At 44.7% G+C, this 20,246-nt stretch overlaps 1 protein-coding gene across 1 annotated transcript in view; it reads right to left on the bottom strand.

Moving 5' to 3' along the window:
* Positions 1 to 2,933: 2,933 nt before the first annotated feature.
* Positions 2,934 to 20,246, bottom strand: part of INTS2 (integrator complex subunit 2) — a 44,750-nt gene continuing 27,437 nt past the window's right edge. The window contains exons 23-25 of the mRNA XM_056556698.1: positions 19,842 to 19,947; positions 12,393 to 12,569; positions 2,934 to 4,133 (exon numbers count right to left, since the gene is read on the bottom strand). Of these exons, the coding sequence (XP_056412673.1) occupies positions 3,961 to 4,133; positions 12,393 to 12,569; positions 19,842 to 19,947 (456 nt within the window). The 3' untranslated portion in view covers positions 2,934 to 3,960. The remainder of the gene's footprint in view (positions 4,134 to 12,392; positions 12,570 to 19,841; positions 19,948 to 20,246) is intronic.

Below are 20,246 nucleotides of genomic sequence, written 5' to 3'. Positions count from 1 at the left end.
GTTTTCTCCATACGGGAGCGCATACGGCAGGGGGGAGCTAAAACCTCACGCTCCCGTATGCCTTTCTATGCGCTCCCATATGTAATTCATTTCAATGAGCCGGCCGGAGTGAAACGTTCAGTCGGCTTATTTTTGCACTGTATGCGCTTTTACAACCAGACCTAAAACCGTGGTTGACCACAGTTTTAGGTCCGGGGAAAAAGCGCATACAGCGCAAAAATGAGCCGACCGAACGTTTCACTCCGGCCGGATCATTGAAATGAATTACATGCGGTAGCGCATACGAAGACATACGGGAGCGCAAGGTTTTAGCTCCTCCCTGCTGTTTGAGCTTTCTATGGGAGAAAACGTGATATGAACCAGCCCTTAGACAGGGAATTGTTTGGGGAATGTTTTACAGTTCTTATGTGTTCTTGTTGTTCTGTATTGTGGTGTCTTTGTTGTCTGTCCTTGTAGTCATGTTGAATGTGGTATGCCTGGGAGTTCTCCTAGTAAAATGGTTTCTGTGTGGAGTATCGTGCCCTGTTTTTCTTCCCACTTGTTTCATGATGGGGTCCCTTAAAGACATTCCCCAAACATCATTTGTTTACAGCTCACCGTACGGGTCAGAAGGTGTTGGCCCTCAGGTGAGCGTGGGTTGCGAGGGGGTATCATCACTCTTCTTATTCATCTTCAGCTAGAGGGGTTTCAGTCCTTGTATCTAGGTCCCCTCCACGGTTAGTCTACCAAGTTTCCTGTGACCACTTTGGTAGATATGTAATCCTACACTGTTCACTGTCCTCTGTTTCACGCTAGTCTCTTTATATGTGCCTCCTCCCTTTCATGTTGCCTTGTTAGACTCGCTTACGAATAAGCTGACATCTTTCCCTACTGACCCTGTGCTTTTTCATAGGAGACTTCAACGTTGTTCCTGATCCTCGGCTTGATTGCACCAGTGCTGCGTAACCTGACTCATCTGCAATGGCTTCTTGGCGTCTGGGGCTGGGCCTCACCGAACTATGGAGATGGAAATATCCGGATGATTTGGTCGTCTTTTATTGCACAGTGCACAGGGCCTTCTCAGATCTCGCATTTGCTACGGCTGACCTACTGCCAGCATTGAGTGAAGTGTGTTACACCAGTAGAGGGATCTCAGATCAATCTGCATTGATAGTTACTTTGTCCCTGGGTCCCAGGTCCTTCCTCTATACTGTGGAGAATGCATCCGGGGTGGCTTCAGGAGGAGGAGGTTTCTTCCGCTTTAGACGTTGTACATTCTGATTATTGGACACATAATGCCTCCCATCCGGATGTTTTGAACCAGTGCTATGCGTATAAAAAGAGACTATTAGTTGTGCGTTTTTGGCTGGTGTGGCGGGTAGGAGGGCGGAGCTAGGTGATAAGGAAAGGGTGTTACAGTCTGAAGTAGGGGTCCTAGAGGCAGCGGTGGTTAGGGACCCTACTCTGGAGGCAGAAAGGAAATGGGCTATGGCACAGCGGTCTCTTTTGATTGTACAGAAGGATTGTGTGCACTTGAAACTGGCAGAGAGGGAAGCCTTATTTGAATTTGGGGACAAGAATGGTAAACTGTTGGCTTACTTGTCAAGGGAGAGCTGTCCTGTGGCTTCCATACCTTGTATACGTACTCAGGATGGGACACTTAGCTCTGATCCGACGATTATTAATGGGGTATTTCACTCCTTGTATAGTTCCTAATATGCATAACTATTTTCTAACTTCACAGCTGGTGTATGCAGCCTGGTCGGTTGACCTGGATCTCTCTAATGCCGTCACGGCCCTGGCGGGGGCTATGATGGGTTTGTATGGGACTTTAACTAATGCATTGTACAGGTTGCCTTTGCTTTTTGTGTTTTATGACCATGGATATCCGATGGAATAAAAGTCAAGTTTTATTTACTCCTTTCATTCATCTACGTGGAGCCGCTGGAGGCCCCTGCTTTTTTGCCTACCCTTTGTCTATTGTTCAGGTATGCTTCCTCTTCATCCTTGTTGGCTCCTATTAAGACAGTGGCAGCGGTCTGGTCGGTGGTTTCTGGGCGCTTTCCTCAACCGGTAGTTTCTCTCCGAGCACCCCTGTGGGGGTAATCCTCATTTGGAACACCTACGGGAGTTGGAGGCGGCCGGGTTTTGGAGCTCCCATAGAGTTAAATTCACTATGCACTTGTTTGGAAAGGACTGTCTTTCCTTCATTTACTGACCGGAGAAGGCGTTCTAATGTCCCTCAGGATGCCCATTACAGGTATCTTCAGTTGCGACATGCGGTTTCTGCCCAGTTTGGCACCCTGGAAGTCATCCCTGTGTTTAATGACTTGGAGTTGCTCCTGGGAACCGCCGACCTGTCTAAACCCCTTACTTCGGTAGATGCTTTGTTGCAATCGGTGGGTCCGGACAAGTATGCTATTGCGCATTTGAAATGGGTTGATGATATTTCTAGTCTCTCAGAGGAAGTGTGGAAGGAAGTGGTTAAGACTTATTATCATACGGTGGTTAGTGTCCATGACTCATTTCAGGCTTATTCTCCACTTATACTCCCGTTAGACTGCATCGTATCGAGGTCTGATGTTTGTTTCAGGTGTGGGAGGGACAGAGGCACTCTTTTGCATGCAGTATAGAATTGCTCCTGTGTTATGCCTTTCTGGAGAAATGTGATGGAATTCTTGTCTGATCATCTGGAATTATCCTTTGTTCTGACGCCGGAGGTATGTTTGTTGGGAGTTAACAATGGTTTAGTGCTGGGCTCTTATAGGCAATCTGCCACTATTGCGGACTTTCGGCAAACACATTGAAGTAAATGGTAGCGTAACTTGCAACGGTTTTCCTGCAGTTACAATCAAGTGAACTTACTTTCAGATAGGATTTCTTTTCTATTTATCACGCTGAATATAGATATAAAAAATAAATACAAAAACAGTAAAAAAAAAAAATTTATTTTACAGTGCTTCACATCAGACTTTCTACATGGTGGAAAACATGAAAAAAATATTGTATATTTTTCGAGCTGATCACCAAAAATCTATTTCTTGCATAAAATATTACTAAAAAAAACTAATGTAATGCAATTGTAGATGTTAAATAGTTGGAGATTTTGTAGTAACACTGGATTTTCAGCATTTTCCAGAGTCATTGCAATTTGTCTTATTTACAGACACAAAACAAACAAACACAAATACATGACATACTGTATATGGATAATATATATGGACAATATATATGGACAATATATACACAAAATGTATATAAAAAAAAAAATTGTGAACACAATTTAGCATTTGATCCCAACTGGTTTCTAATTGGTTTATGGTTACAGCATTAGCTTTCACAACTATTCTTTTAAAAGGGCAAACTGGACAAGTTCTGTTATATATGTACACCAACAAATTAAGAACATCCTAATCTGTAACAGTACATGTGATTATGTTGTTATAACGTCACCTTGTCTGTAGCTAGAAGTCTTAGTACACTACGGAATTGTTTATTTTACACAAAATCAAAGTGGATGTTTCATTTGTGTCTACTATACAGGTCATGGATCACTTACGCAGAAGAAATTAGAAAATGCCATGCTGAGCCATGAGGCACTGTTTTACCTGCATGTTTACTTCAGCACATGGGTAGCATTTTAACATTCAGGGCAAGTGCTGTTTCCTGGAACTATGTGCCATAGTTTTCTCCAGCTCTGCTCCATGCCTGGGACCATGTAGCCGATATCACAAATGACTTAAGTTAAAAAAGCAAGGGGCAAAGCCAAAATTCATCACAGAAGTCAGAAAGGCTTACTGAAATCTTAATTCAATAGCAGGATCTTTTTTTCCTTACATGGAAGTCTCTCCACCTTGGTAGGGTGTCATGAATGGTGTTCATAGTAACTTAGCCATCCAAACATACATAAAGTGTTATGTTACTGTGGATCATGGTGCCATCACTCAGTCTTACTAAAGAAGTCTAAAGAAGAAAAAGTCTTTACATGCCTGTGACACTTATGTTAAAGATATCAATGATGGTATTTTCAACTTGATGACAGAGCTGGACATCTGGATCCAAACTCTCCAGATCCTTTGCTGCAGCAACCTTAAGTGGGAAAAGGTTGATGGCACTTGAAAGTTCCTTCGGTTTCTCTTTGAGTTGCTGTAGACCTGTTAAGGAAAAAGCAAGATAAAGAAGACCACACAATATGAACATCATCGATTATTGCATTGCAACAGACATACTAAGAACTGAATAGCTAGTGTTAACAGAGGAAAAGAGGTGGCTACTATTAGGTATGGGCAGCTGTAATGAGACAATCACTGCATCAACCGTGGAACTAAGGTGTAGCTCAGAGGGAGGCAAATATACAATGTGGTACAGCTCCTAGATTGAGATGCCGTGAGATCCTGGAGGTAACCGGTGCATAGCGTTCAGAAAGCCTTCTGAACGCTATTGCACCAGTTACTTCCAGGATCCCACAGCATCTCTATTTAGGAGCAGCTGGTCACTTATCTTGCGCTGAGTGCAGATATCTTTCTTTGTTGCTGTGTACCCCTTATACTAAGAACTGAATTAGCAACCTGATGTTACTACATTTCCTCAGCATTATCCTTTAATTCTACATCATCATCAGTAAACTATTATAGAATAGATTTTAAAGGTTCCATAGACATGCACCTGTAGGTGCAGCGGGTAAAGCAGCCTGGATCTATGTCCACATGAAATTTTATATTAAGTATAATCCTACATATGACCATTAAATGAGCACTGTAAGATAAAAAACAAAAAACATATTGTACATTTTGGCAAAACATTACCTTTTCTAATATACTACATAAGAATTTTATTTCCTTTTTAGAGAAATCATGGCTTAATAAATCATGGCTTTGTCCAAGCTGAAGCACAGGCACGGACAAAGTCCAGCAAGTGAGGGTGGGCTAGTACTCTGCGTCTGATAGGACAGAAGAGAGCACAGAGCAGTGCTATCAGACCGGAGAGAGAGTACAGAGGAGTGCTATTGACAAGTTGATTAAAATGATTCTGACTGACGATCTATATATATATATATATATATTATATACATATATTAACCCCTTAAGGACCCAGCCAATTTTTACTGTAGGACACGGCCATTTTTTGCACATCTGACCACTGTCACTTTAAACATTAATAACTCTGGGATGCTTTTACCTTTCATTCTGATTCCGAGATAGTTTTTTTCGTGACATGTTCTACTTAACGTTAGTGGTAAAATTTTGTCGATACTTGCATCATTTCTTGGTGAAAAATTCCAAAATTTTATGAAAAAATTGAAAATTTCAAATTTTTTTTTACTTTGAAGCTCTCTGCTTGTAAGGAAAATGAATATTCCAAATAAATTATATATGGATTCACATATAAAAATATGTCTTCTTTATGTTTCCATCATAAAGTTGACATGTTTTTACTTTTGGAAGACATCAGAGGGCTTCAAAGTATAGAATCAATTTTCCAATTTTTCACAAACTTTTCTAAATCGAAATTTTTCAGGGACCAGTTCTGTTTTGAAGTGGATTTGAAGGGCCTTCATGTTAGAAATACCCCACAAATGACCCCATTATAAAAACTGCACCCCTCAAAGTATTTAAAATGACATTCAAAAGGTTTGTTAACCCTTTAGTGTTTCACAGGAATAGCAGCAAATTGAAGGAGAAAATTCAAATTCTTCATTTTTTACACTCGCATGTTCTTGTAGACCCAGTTATTGAATTTTTACAAGGGGTAAAAGGAGAGAAATCTTCCTAAAATGTGTAACCCAATTTCTCTCGAGTAAGAAAATACCTCATATGTGTATGTCAAGTGTTCGGCGGGTGCAGTAGAGGGCTCAAAAGGGAAGGAGCGACAGTGGGATTTTGGAGAGTGAGTTTTTCTGAAATGGTTTTTGGGGGGCATGTCACATTTAGGAAGCCCCTATGGTGCCAGAACAGCAAAAAAACAAAAACAAAAAAAAAACACATGGCATACTATTTTGGAAACCACACCCCTCAAGGCACATAACAAGGGTCCAGTGAGCCTTAACACCCCACAGGTGTTTGACAACTTTTCGTGAAAGTTGGATGTGTAAATTTTATTTTTTCCCACTAAAATACTAGTTTTCCCTCAAATAATTTTTTTTTACAAGTGGTAATAGGACAAAATGCCCCCCCAAAATTTGAAACCCCATCTCTTCTGAGTATGGAAATACCCCATGTGTGGACGTCAAGTGCTCTGCTGGCGCACTACAATGCTCAGAAGAGAAGGAGCGCCATTGAGCTTTTGGGAACAAAATTGTTTGGAATGGAAGTCAGGGGCCATGTGCGTTTACAAAGCCCCCCGTGGTGCCAGAACAGTGGACAACCCCCATGTGACCCTATTTTAAAAACTACACCCCTCACAAAATTCAATAAGGGGTGCAGTGAGTATTTACACTCCACTGGCATTTGACAGATCTTTGGAACAGTGGGCTGTGCAAATGAAAAATTACATTTTTCATTTTCACGTACCACTGTTCCAAAAATCTGTCAGACACCTGTGGGGCATAAATGCTCACTGTACCCCTTATTACTTTCCATGAGGATAGTAGTTGTGTAGTTGTAGTAGTGTAGTTTCCAAAATGGGGTCACATGTCGGTATTTATTTTTTTGCGTTTGTCAGAACCGCTGTAAAATCGGCCACCCCTGTGCAAATCACCAATTTAGGCCTCAAATGTACATGGTGCGCTCTCACTCCTGAGCCTTGTTATGCGCCCACAGAGCATTTTTACGCCTACATATGGGGTATTTCCGTACTCAGGAGAAATTGTGTTACAAATTTTGTGGGTCTTTTTTTTTCCTTTTAACGCTTGTGAAAATAAAAAGTATGGGGCAACACCAGCATGTTAGTGTAAATTTTTTTTTTTTTTTTTTACACTAAAAAGCTGGTGTAGCACCCAACTTTTCCTTTTCATAAGGGGTAAAAGGAGAAAAAGCCCCCCCAAATTTGTAGTGCAATTTCTCCCGAGTACGGAGATACCCCATATGTGGCCCTAACCTGTTTCCTTGAAATACGACAGGGCTCTGAAGTGAGAGCGCCATGCGCATTTGAGGACTAAATTGGAGATTGCATAGGGGTGGACATAGGGGTATTCTACGCCAGTGATTCCCAAACATGGTGCCTCCAGCTGTTGCTAAACTCCCAGCATGCCAGGACAGTCAGTGGCTGTCCAGAAATGCTGGGAGTTGTTGTTTAGCAACAGCTGGAGGCTCCGTTTTAGAAACACTGCCGTACAATACGTTTTACATTTTTATTGGGGGGGACAGTGTAAGGGGTGTATATGTTGTGTTTTACCCTTTATTATGTGTTAGTGTAGTGTTTTTAGGGTACATTCCCACTGGCGCAGGTTTACAGCAAGTTTCCTGCTAGGAGTTTGCGCTGTGGCAAAAAATTTGCCGCAGCCCAAACTTGAAACAAGAAACTTACTGTAAACCTGCCCGTGTGAATGTACCCTGTACGTTCACCAGGGGGGGCAAACCTCCAGCTGTTTCAAAACTACAACTCCCAGCATGTACTGAAACACCGTGCATGCTGGGAGTTGAGGTTTTGCAACAGCTGGAGGCACACTGGTTGGAAAACCTTCAGTTAGGTTCTGTTATCTAACTCAGTATTTTCCAACCATTGTGCCTCCAGCTGTTGCAAAACTACAACTCCCAGCATGTACTGATCACCAAAGGGCATGCTGGGAGATGTAGTTATGCAACAGCTGGAGGTACGCAACTACAACTCCCAGCATGCCGAGACAGCTGTTTGGGCATGCTGGGATTTGCAGTTTTGCAACATCTGGAGGGCTACAGTTTTAGAGACCACTGCAAAGTGATCTCCGAACTGTGGTCCTCCAGCTGTTGCAAAACTACAAATCCCAGCATGCCCAGACAGCAAACAGCTGTTTGGGCATGCTAGGAGTTGTAGTTTTGCAAGATCTGGAGGGCTACAGTTTAGGGACCACTATATAGTGGTCTCAAACTGTAGCCCTCCAGCTGTTGCAAAAGTACATATTCCAGCATGCCCAAACAGCTGTCTGGGCATGCTGGGAGTTTTAGTTTTGCAACATCTGGAGGGCTACAGTTAGAGACCACTATCTAGTGATCTCAGACTGTACCCTCCAGATGTCGCTAGGCAACTCACCGGCTTCCGTAGGATCTAGCCGCACGACATCGTCGCCCGCCGATCTCCGTCGCCCGCAGCCTCCGGATCGGTAAGTGGATCTTCGGCGCCGGTCCCTGTCGGGTTTCCCCGTCCTGCCCTGCCTATTGTGGGTGGGCAGGACGGGGAAAACTAAAGTAACCCCCCCCCCCCCCCCCCGATCTGCTATTGGTGGTCCCTCTTCTATCCCGGGTCACCATAGACCCGTAATGACCCAGAATCGCGCAAATCGCAAGTGTGAATTCACTTGCAATTTGCCGCGATCGCCGACATGGGGGGGGTCTGATGACCCCCCTGGGCCTTTGCAGGCATCCCGGTCCATTCCCCACCCGGTGTACGGCAGGGGCCGGAATGGTCCATGACGTACGCTTACGTCATAGGTCCTTAAGTACCAGGGTGTCATGACGTACGCGTACGTCAAGGGTCCTTAAGGGGTTAATACTTATATATTTATATACCATTTCTAATGCTGAAAAAAAGATATTTGTTACGTACGCTATATATCCAGCTTGCTATTTGCTTGAAACTAAAATGAAGACCTTGGAACGACGCCTGGAGGCCCAAGATGAGACGTCAGAAGACAAAACATTTGAAGAAGATACAGATTGTATAGAATGGCAAAGATCTGTGTTTTTCCAGTTTCAGAGTGAAAGAGCCGCATAAGTGAACTTTGGCCAAGAAAGAAATAAATGCTTAAATATGCTGATATATACCGAGACAAAGCTCAACTAACCAATCAAAATGTAATATGATGATTTTGATGTCATAACTAACCTACTTTTTTGTCAAATGTAAAAACAATGTACTTCCATTTAATAAACAGAACTCATTGGGGCAGCTCTTTAGCCAGTATGCTGAGAAGGAGATATTATACCAACATAATGTCTGGTGTGTATTCCTTGTACCAGCACTCAGCGGTATACAACAGCAGTCACTCACATTTTAAGGCCTCATCCGCACCCATCCTTAACACTATCAGACAGGAAAGAGAGCACAGGAGTGCTATCAGACAGGAGAGAGAGCACAGGGGAGTGCTAGCCCACCCTCACGTACTGGACTTAATTCAAGCTAAAGGACAGGCTTGGACAAAGCCATGATTTCATAAGCCCTGATTTGGGGCCCTTTAAGAATGAAAAAAAAAAGACCTAGATAGCACCTTCTAATCAATATCTGCCTGAAACAAACCAACAACGCTCCCAGAACGCTAGAAATAATGTAATAATGCAAAATTGATTAACCGTTATTGATAAATTGCTTGAATATTAACAAACACATGGATGACATTTGCAGAGGGAAATGGCAATGGCTTGTGGTACCAGCGCACAATACTTTTACACTTTCATCCTACAGTGGGGCAAAAAAGTATTTAGTCAGCCACCAATTGTGCATGTTTTCCCACTTAAGAAGATGAGAGAGACCTGTAATTTTCATCATAGGTATACATCAACTATGAGAGACATAATGAGGAAAAAAAAATCCATAAAATCACTGTCTGATTTTTAAAGAATTTATTTGCAAATTATGGTGGAAAATAAGTATTTGGTCACCAACAATCAAGCAATATTTCTGGCTCTCAGAGACCTGTAACAACATCTTTAAGAGTCTCCACTTTCCTCCACTCATTACCTGTTTTAATGGCACCTGTTTGAACTACTTTTTAGTATAAAAGACACCTGTCCTCAACCTCCAACAGTCACACTCCAAACTCCACTATGGTCAAGACCAAAGAGCTGTCGAAGGACACCAGAAACAAAATTGTAGACCAGCACCAAGTTGGGAAGACTGAATCTGCAATAGGCAAGCAGCTTGGTGTTAAGAAATCAACTGTGGGAGCAATTATTAGAAAATAGAAGACATACAAGACCACTGAATCTCCCTCGATATGGGGCTCCACGCAAGATCTCACCCCGTGGTGTCAAAATTATCACAAGAACGGCAATCAAAAATCCCAGAATCACACGAGGGGACCTAGTAAATGACCTGCAGAGAGCTGGGACCAAAGTAACAGAGGCTACCATCAGTAACACACTACGCCACCAGGGACTCAAATCATACAGTTCCAGACGTGTCCCCCTGCATAAGCCAGTATATGTCCGGGCCTGTCTAGAGAGCATTTGGATGACCCAGAAGAGTATTGGGAGAATGTCATATGGTCAGATGAAACCAAAGTAGGACTTTTTGGTAAAAACGCAACTTGTCGTGCTTGGAGGAGAAAGAATGTTGAGTTGCATCCAAAGAACACATACCTACTGTGAAGAATAGGGGTGGAAACATCATGCTTTGGGTCTTTTTTCTGCTAAGGGGCCAGGACAACTGATTCGTGTTAAGGAAAGAATGAATGGGGCCATGTATTGTGAGATTTTGAGCGAAAACCTCCTTCCATCATCAAGGGCATTGAAGATGAAACGTGGCTGGGTCTTTCAGCATTACAATGATCCCAAACACACCGCCAGGGCAACGAAGGAGTGGCTTCATAAGAAGCATTTTAAAGGTCCTGGAGTGGCCTAGCCAGTCTCCAGATCTCAACCCCATAGAAAACCTTTGAAAATCAGGCAGTGTGTCACGAACCGAGACGTGCGGGTGGTAGGATTATCTATAAAATCACTATTTGTCTGCACTAGACCGAAAATAATGATAAAAAAATCCCTCTTACACCACCCAATTAAATCGCTGTCACCACCTGCCTGTTTCAAGCCGACAGGAAGCTATCAATCCAATCTGGATATGTTACAATTCCCAAATAGAATCTACTATCCCCAGTAGTATATAAAAACAGGAAAAAGATTAATCCAAATCTATAATGTAGCCAAACCGGTAAGTAAATTTAAGACTATAACTTAGCTCTCTTCAAGGGCAATGTATGTCCGTTTTACCAGACATAAGGCGGTACTTAATAAATGAATAATTTATTATGAAAGAAAAATATTCACAGTACATATAAAAATAGATATTAACAAGGAAAAGTTTCACCACACAGAAAATAAAATAAAAGGGAAAAAACAGAGTCCTTACTTACAAAAGTTAGAGTTCTATCCCATGGGGACTGGTAGGAAATGGCGTCTGGCATCCAAAATTAGATCTCGTCCCCCATGCAAGCGCCCCTAGTCCCCCCAGGTCTGCAGTTTTATACCCTGCTATGGACAGGTGACACTTCTATGTTCAGCCCCTGGGCAGGACAAGGAGGAGAGATAGATTCTGCCCCCTTCCTCCTGATAACCTTGTGCCCAAAGAATAGGAAATTACCCCTAACTGTTATCATGGGTCAGGCACCCACATCATTTTTTGTATTTGGGTTCTCCATCAAATCCTCTTTCTAGGGGTACCTGACATGACCCCCTTATTGTGTATGATTTACCCAGCGCATACAGTTCGGGCAGGGATCAATACACAAGGATCATGTGAGGACTCATTTTAAAGGTAGTATGATTGAGAATCTAACCGTATAATATAGGGGCTGCGGAAATACTTCCCTGACCCCCATATCTAATATTTGGAAGATATGGCATTTCTACAGGGAGCTACGTCCCAAACATTCCTTTGATCTATTGACATCAGGCCTTCGAGTCTGCTTGTCTGGGAAGGTGTTAAATTTACCATCCAGGCAAGCAGTGTCCATTGATTAGCACAGTCATGTTAATTGCCCCCAAATAGTCACTGGAAGCCATAGCTTAGACGGTCGTCTCCTGGCAGCTAGATCACAACAGGCTAGATTCTTTGAAATGTTACGTAATGCAGATAGGTGTGTAATGGAATTAGAGCTGGACATACCGACAGAAATTTTGCAGAACATGTATCACAAATGACAGGCAATCACAATGCAACATGAATACATATTTTGCCATGGTATATGACAATGTGATTTTATGGATTTTTTTTTCTCATTATGTCTCTCATAGTTGAGGTATACCTATGGTGAAAATTACAGGCCTCTCTAATCTTTTTATGTGGGAGACCTTGCACAATTGGTGGCTGACTAAATACTTTTTTGCCCCATTGTATATATTACCTATAACGCAGCATTTGTACTATCAGCTATTGCTATTTTTAGGTCAAGATGTAATCCTTGTTCTGTTATGTTCATTTTCATGCAATTTGATGGTATTTTTATTGAAATCAGTATAGGTGGATACAGATGCCACAAGACAAGCCACCATATGAATGTCAACAGATTTCTTCCACAGATCAACCATTACTATTAAATGTATCTCTCCTGCTAACAATGAACTTACGTGTAATAATTGGGTCAACATCTCTGGTTTGAGTGGCCACATTTGATGCACAGACCTGCCCAATCTGTATGAGTAAAGACATGACCTCTTCATATAATGGTGGGAATGCTTGGCAGAATGGCACCAAGCATGGCAATGTTGGCATAAAGAATGCAAAACGCTTGGCTTGAGTTAACACTGTAAGAAAAAAAAAAATGTTTGTTGACACTCCCTTCTTTGCACTCTGCAGCTATTGGCTAGAGCCACAACAGACTTCTTACTCTGCTCGCTCCCTGCATATAATACCTGTAATAATGAAAGATCTATTCTGTTTTATCTGATTCTTCCTACATTTCAACAAGAAAAGGAGATTTTTGTACTCACTGTAAAATCTCCTTCTCGTAGCTCTCATTGGAGGACACCTTACTGATGGATATATGCTCTTGCCACTAGGAGGCGCTGACACTAGGAAAAAAAAGTCGTCTCCTCCCTGGCAGGATATACCCGCCCACCTGCAGTGAGGTAATCAGTTTTGTCAAAAAGCAGTAGGAGAAGCCAACAAGAAATACGTCTGAAGGACCCTGGAAAGGAATCTCGGAGAGATAACTCAAGAACCGGAAAGAACAATCCGGACATAAAGAAGAGAAAATGGGTGGGTGTGGTGTCCCCCAATGAGAGCTACGAGAAAGAGATTTTACGGTGAGTACAAAAATCTCCTTTTCTCTTGCGCTTCTCATTGGGGGACACCTTACTGATGGGACGTACCAAAGCAGTCCCCTAGGGTGGGAAAAGTACAACCTCCAGAGAAGAAGGAACAAGTCCCAAGACTGCACTCACACGACCACGGAGCCCGTGGACGAGCCCCCAGGTCGGAGACAAACTAAAGCCAGAAAGTCAGCTCCTGGAAGATCACTCGTCCAGGAAAATGAACTAGGACCCCAGGAAAAGGCCGACCTCTGGGGGGGACCAGACAAGGAATGGAATGTGTTAGGGTCACCTGGAAAATGAAGACCCTAGAAGAGTAAGGAAAAACAAAAGTCTGCCAAAAGACTCCGGACGACCCTGCCACGTAAAAACAGGAAGAAGAGAAAGAGTGCAGCAGAGAAAAAGCCGTAAAAGGCATAGGGATAGTACAACACACAGTGCCTAGGCGGAACTGACTGTCGCCCCGCAGGCCTCATGGCAGAACAAAAGTGGTCAATCACCACAGGACCGCGGAAGCAAAATCACCGGAAAAACCCCGAGGCTTACCCCACGGAACAAAAGAAAGGAGGGCTCCACACCCACCGAGCGGCCCTAATGTACATAGGAACACAGACATGGGGTACAAAGGCAGTCACACCGAGAAAACGCAGACATCTAACGAAGAAGGCATGGGAAGCAGGAAACCTGCACACAGAGACTGACTGACAGGTAGAAGGAGGTCCCAAGAATCCACAGAGACACACTCCGTGGAACAGCACCTGGAAGAACCAGCAGACTACAGCCGCAGTATCGAGGAAAGGAGGAAAGAGACCAAGAGTTAAGACAAACATTCAGACCCAGTCTGGCTATGTGGAGAAGGGACCATGGTCACACCGGGTCCTGCATACTGAAACACCCAGTGAAGGGAGACGCCAGCCATTAGACAGAGTTGCCAACTTAGTATTTGATGCTTGGCACAAAGTCCATGGGGTGACACGGGTGACGCACTAAGCAACATCACTGTGGAAGTGGGGTACCCCAACCACCGTCCCCCGAGAGGAGATAGTATGGGAGATGACCGGATGAAGTAGACAGGCATGCGGAAAACCGACTGGCCAGCAGGAAAAGAGTCCTGAGCACACAGGATGACTCCATGCAGCCTCCCGTAAAAAGTGGGTGGTGTAAAAAACCAAACAACCAAAAGGAACATTCGAGTGACAGCAACCTGCGTACCTGTAGGGACCTCACCCCGGATCCCTCACCCAGCAGAGAAATACGGAAAAAACTGGCTATGCTCACGGCCGCTTTGAGGTAAGGTAGTGATGCCAGCGGACACCGTGTAGATAACAGACCGGCTGACCAAGAACCACACCAGAAGTGTGGAGAAAAAGAACTGTCAGACAGTCGGAAACTGTGCCCCAAAGACCTAGGTTGGAGGGCGGGAAGGCCAAGAGCCATGGACATACACCCAGCCCCTGGAGATAGAGGGAGGCAGAGAAGCCCTGGGAGGCATCTCTGTCAACCCTAAGTGGCCGTGGGACATTCCGGGCATACCACCAATAGTATTGGGGAACCGGATCTCCGCCGAAAACCCGTAAGCCGCAACAGACGGCAGGGAAAAATGCAGACCACGGAATGGAATACTGGAAAGGAAACCATAGGAGAGAACTAGTCGTTCCGACAGGCACCTCGCAACGCAGAGAGAAACCAGAGCTCCAGTTGCAGAGACATCAGCCATGTAATGTGAGACAGGTGGCATAGAAAACCATGCAGACCGCAGCATAGCTAGCCGTTATGGGCCAGAGTAGACAAAGAGCCAGACCGTCGGCACCCCGCTAAACAGTGGGGTACCGGGGCTCCCGCCTCAGACACATCAGCCAGTTGATAGATGTCAGGCTGCGTAGTACAGTACTGGAGACTCTCCGACGAACAACTCGCAAAGTGAGGTACCGGAAAAGCCAAACGCAGGAACAGCAGCCAGGAGAGGGGTGACAGGTAGACATAGGGAACCATGCAGACAACCGTCTGACCAACTGATAAGGTTCAATTCCGTCTGCACCACGCATAAAAGCGGAGTACCTAGTCACCCACTGTAGATACCTCAGCTGTTTGATGTAAGAAATGCGGTATAGACCAAGTTGCAGACCCCTGTCTGGCTCACTATCATAGGCCATAGGAGATAATGGGACACCCCGTCGGGCACTCCCATAGGAGGGAGATACCTGAAGTCCAACCATAGATTTGTCAGTCATGGAATGGGTGACCATAGGTAGGAACCATGCAGACAGCTGTCTGACTTACTGGTATGGGTCCGTAGTAGACAGGGAGTCGGTCCTTCAGTACCGTGCACAGTAGAGAGGTACCAGGACTCCAACCGCAGACATGCCAGCCGTGTGACGGGTGACAGGAAGTTGCGGGGAACCACGCAGACAACTGTCTGGCTTACTGGTATGGGTCCATAGAAGACAACGAGCCAATCCGTCCACCCCTCGCAGCGCATTGAGGTACCGGAACTCCAACCGCAGAGGCGTCAGCTGAGTGGTGGGTGACAGGTGGTGTAGGAAACCATGCAAACAACTGTCCGGTTGACTGGTAGGTGTCCACAGTAGGCAAGTAGTCGGTCCGTCTGCACCTGCACAGTGGAGAGGAACCTGGACTCCAACCACAGTATATCAGTCATCTGGCGGAGAGAGGCGGTTGCAGGAGACCATGCTGACAACTGTCCGGCTTACAGGTATGGGTCCACAGTATATGAAGGAATTCTCTGTCGGACGCCTCACACAGCAGTGAGGTACCGGAACGCCATATGCAGATATACCTGCCGTGGATGTATGACAGGAGGTGTAGGCCACTATGCAGATCAACGTCCGGCTTAATGGTAAAGGCCCATAGAAGACAAAGAATTATCCAATCGGCACCTCACTCAGCAGTGAGGTACTGGAACTCCAGCCACAGATACATCAGCCATTCGATGTATGACAGGTGGTGTAGAGAAACACGCAGACCACTGTTAGGGTTATGGGAATGGGACCATAGTAGACAAAGGAACACTCCGCTGTAGTGAGGTACCAGAATTGCAGTTGCCGTTACGGGAGCTGATGAATGTACAGTGGTCCCTCAAAATACAATATTAATCGGTTCCAGGACGGCAATTGTATGTGAAACCATTGTAGGTTGGGACCAGAAGTCCATGGAAACCTGGTAATTAGTGCATCCAAAAATAGGAAAAAGGAAAAATAAGTAGATAAATAAAAAGATAAAAGCAAATTCTTACATATAAAAGAAAGAAAGATCTGCTGGTAGCTGTAAATCACTGTCTGTGTCAGTGTTTAAGCTTCAGTAATACAGCCGTTTACCAGTAAAATGCCCATTTTGATTGGTCGGTTCTTCCGGCCAGGGGCACATTTCACTGTTGAGGCCATTGTAAGTTTAGGGATCACTGTATAAGGCATCTCGCCCCAGTTAGCGGGGTACAGAGAGTGAGCCGCCGCAGCCCTTTGCATAATAAATTCCGGTCCGATTCATGCCACCAGAACATTCCTCTGAGGACCGTGTGCCAGATGAGGGAGTCCGCAGCACTAGTCAAGTAAGGGAAGAGATCACTGGAACATGACCCCTGATTCCAAGGGAACCCGAGTCCCTGGGAACCGCCAGCCACGGTGGTTGACTCATGAAGAGACAGTAAAATCAAACTGCTATACAGGTGTTGGCCACAAGAGGGTGGCAAACACCAAAAAATGGTCTGAGTGACCAAGAGTAATGCATGTATATGTGTGTGAATATCTATCTATCTATCTATCTATCTATCTACACACACACACACACACACACATATACATACATACACACTTTTTTTAAACAGTAAGGCACAGAACTCCGGCCCTACACATGGGAGGGGGCAGTGGGCGCAGGGCACTCCGCAAGAGCTGCCCATAAGCACAGGATTATCCTCTGGAGGAGTGCCGGCTCATAGAGGGCTATAAAAGCCTGTAAAACCGCCACCGCTCGGGAGAGGTCAACAGAGGGCCGCGAGCTCCCGTCGGACTGCTGCAGCGGGAGCCAGAAAATAGTGTGCTACACCGGCCCCTACAACGGGGAAGGGGGGCGGGACACAGTCATGAGCGCGCGAGCTGGGGAGGAGTTCAGAGACCCCGGCTCGCGTGCTAAACAGCGAAGAAGAAGGGAGGAGCTATCCGCCGTTATGTGCCGAGAGGCGGCCATGCTCCGCCAGAGACATGGACCCCGGCTGCATACCGCCGTCGGACATCCCACGGTGCCGACTGCACCTCTCTCTGCGGTCGGCAGCTGTCAGCAAAAGTAGCTGGCGAGAAGGAAATGAGCCGCATTAACTCCTGTGGAGCGAGTCGCTGCACAATGCCGGCGACTGACGTCCACAGGACCCAGATTGTATGAAACCCAGTCCCCCAGGGGACCTGAGGGACCCCCCAACATGAGACCCCCTCAATAAGGCCAAGATAGAAAGGAGATGCAGCAGAAGCTGCAGAATAAAAGAGAGGGTTAACCCCTCGTTGCCCGGACCCCAAAAACCCACCCCAGTAGTAGGGACCGATGGTTGCACACAGAGAGAGGGGGGGGGGGGGAATACTCGTTCGGGGTTCAGAGGGGGGTGGGGGGGGATAATATACTCACCTCCGCCACATACTCACCCTCCAAGTCTTCGACCAGCTAGTGCCACCTGCCTTTTGCCGACATGGCGAACAAGGGCGAATGGGGGACCTGGACCCAAGGTACACCACCAGGCGCTGGTTGTTGGCAAGGAGGGGTTCACGGGTCATTCTCATCCAATGCGCCGTGCCCCTAGCTTGCATGTGGGGGATCAGGCAGCGCCATGCTCCTGTCGCCCCACGCTAGAAAAAAATAAGAAAGGAGAGAAAAAAATAAACTTTAAAGGGGTATTCCAGGAAAAAAAACACTTTTTTATATATATCAACTGGCTCCAGAAAGTGAAACAGATTTGTAAATTACTTCTATTAAAAAATCAATCCTTTCAGTACTTATGAGCTTCTGAAGTTAAGGTTGTTCTTTTCTGTCTAAATCCTCTCTGATGACACCTGTCCCGGGAAACGCCTAGTTTAGAAGAGGTTTGCTATGGGGATTTGCTTCTTAACTGGGCGTTTCCAGAGACAGGTGTCATCAGAGAGCACATAGACAGAAAAGAACAACGTTAACTTCAGAAGCTCATAAGTACTGAAAGGATTAAGATTCTTTAATAGAAGTAATTTACAAATCTGTGCATGAGAAGATAAAGAAAAGTCGGCACTCACCGGGTTTCCAATTCAGCAGATTTTATTGCACGTTACTCACAGCCGTAGTACAATTCTCGGGGAGACGACGGATGGTACAAGGGGGGTACCACAGAGAGGCTCTCTGTGGTACCCCCCTTGTACCATCCGTCGTCTCCCCGAGAATTGTACTACGGCTGTGAGTAACGTGCAATAAAATCTGCTGAATTGGAAACCCGGTGAGTGCCGACTTTTCTTTATCTTCTCATGCACTGATGGTATATTCTACGCGAGTCCGAGCACCACCGTATCCCCACTCCGCTACAGCGACTTAGTGTCCACCCGCTTTCAGGTTCAGAAGTTAGCAGTGCCGAACTACTCATCTATACGCTAATTTACAAATCTGTTTAACTTTCTGAAGCCAGTTGATATATCAAAAAAAAGTTTTTTCCTGGAATACCCCTTTAAGCCTTAAGCTAGGAAAATAATAAAGAAAAAAGACAAGGCCTGTGGAGCCCCACAGAGCCACGTCTGGCCTCCTAACTGACACTAGCTAAAACTGATTACCTCACTGCAGGTGGGTGGGTATATCCTGCCAGGGAGGAGCCGACTTTTTTTCCTAGTGTCAGCGCCTCCTAGTGGCAAGAGCATATACCCATCAGTAAGGTTTCCCCCAATGAGAAGCGCAAGAGAAAGCAGAGATTTACCAGACAGGACAGAAAACTCTTAAGTCTCGTCCACACTCTGGACATTCAGCTAGTGGAATTCCGATTGCAGAATAGTCCCATTGTTTTCAATGGGATTCTTCTGCTCTGTGCAAACTGTGGATTTTCCACAACGGGATTCAGCCAGCAGAAAGGACATCCACCAAAAGAATGAACATGTTTGCTCTTTGGGCAGAATTCCGCTGGACTGTATTGCCGTCTATAGAGACGGCACACATTCAAACAGGCCTAGCATCAATGATTTCGGCAGCACCTGCTGCAAGTGGAATTCCACCTGTTGAATTTCAGTAGTGTGGACATAGCCTTAATATTACAAGTATTATTAACATTGCAAGTGCAATGTTTTGCTGTGTAGCCTCTATCAAGCGTGCTTGTGAAAGGCTACACAGCCGAAATATTGTACTTTCAATTTTACAGATGGACTCTGCTGTGACTGTGTCTCTCCTATGTTGATGGATCTGGTTTGGCATTCCAGTGGATCACTTGCAGGGAAGATTGTGTATATGCAGGCTTTCCTTCTTCGAAATGTTACACGTTAGGGTCCATTTACACTACGTGTTTTCCGAGTGGAATTCTGCTGCGGAAAATATGGTGCAGCAGCCTCTCATTGTTCTCCTGCACCATTCACACTACAAAGACTCTTAATTTTTTGGGCAAAATGTGCATATATTGCATTGCTGTGTATGGAGATGGTACATTTCCAAACTGTCCTATCACCGCATGCTAGAGATGGCATTTTCACCCAAAATATCTAGTCTATAGTGTGAAAAATCCATAACAATTAAATTTCACTTTTTGTAAATTAAAAATATAAATACCTGTGAGGAGGGTCCCCATTACATTTATAGCCAGGCGAGCCATACTGAGAGACTTTGGTAATGCATACTGAATACACAAGTGTGAAAGAAGCTGGATTGCAAATATCTGCAATAGTAAAAGTGAATACGTTAGTACTGACCTCAATATAAATATTTTAAATTTCATACAAGAAATATTATTGATATATAGAAATAGTTACCAGATGAGTAGTTTAATACTATTACACATATGGAATGTAGAGCTGCACTGCACTGAAAACATAATGCAAGCAGCAATACCATAATATTCTGTTACAGTAATTTCAGATATACGGATCTTATGCCTACTACAGAGTGTTTGTTTGATTAAAGGGGACACCGGTGGGAAAACATTTTTTAAAACAAGTAATTTATTAATCTGTTTAA

The sequence above is a fragment of the Hyla sarda genome, chromosome 2 (genome assembly GCF_029499605.1).
Source record: "Hyla sarda isolate aHylSar1 chromosome 2, aHylSar1.hap1, whole genome shotgun sequence".
Classification (NCBI taxonomy): domain Eukaryota; kingdom Metazoa; phylum Chordata; class Amphibia; order Anura; family Hylidae; genus Hyla; species Hyla sarda.
This window is presented reverse-complemented; position numbering and strand designations above follow the sequence as displayed.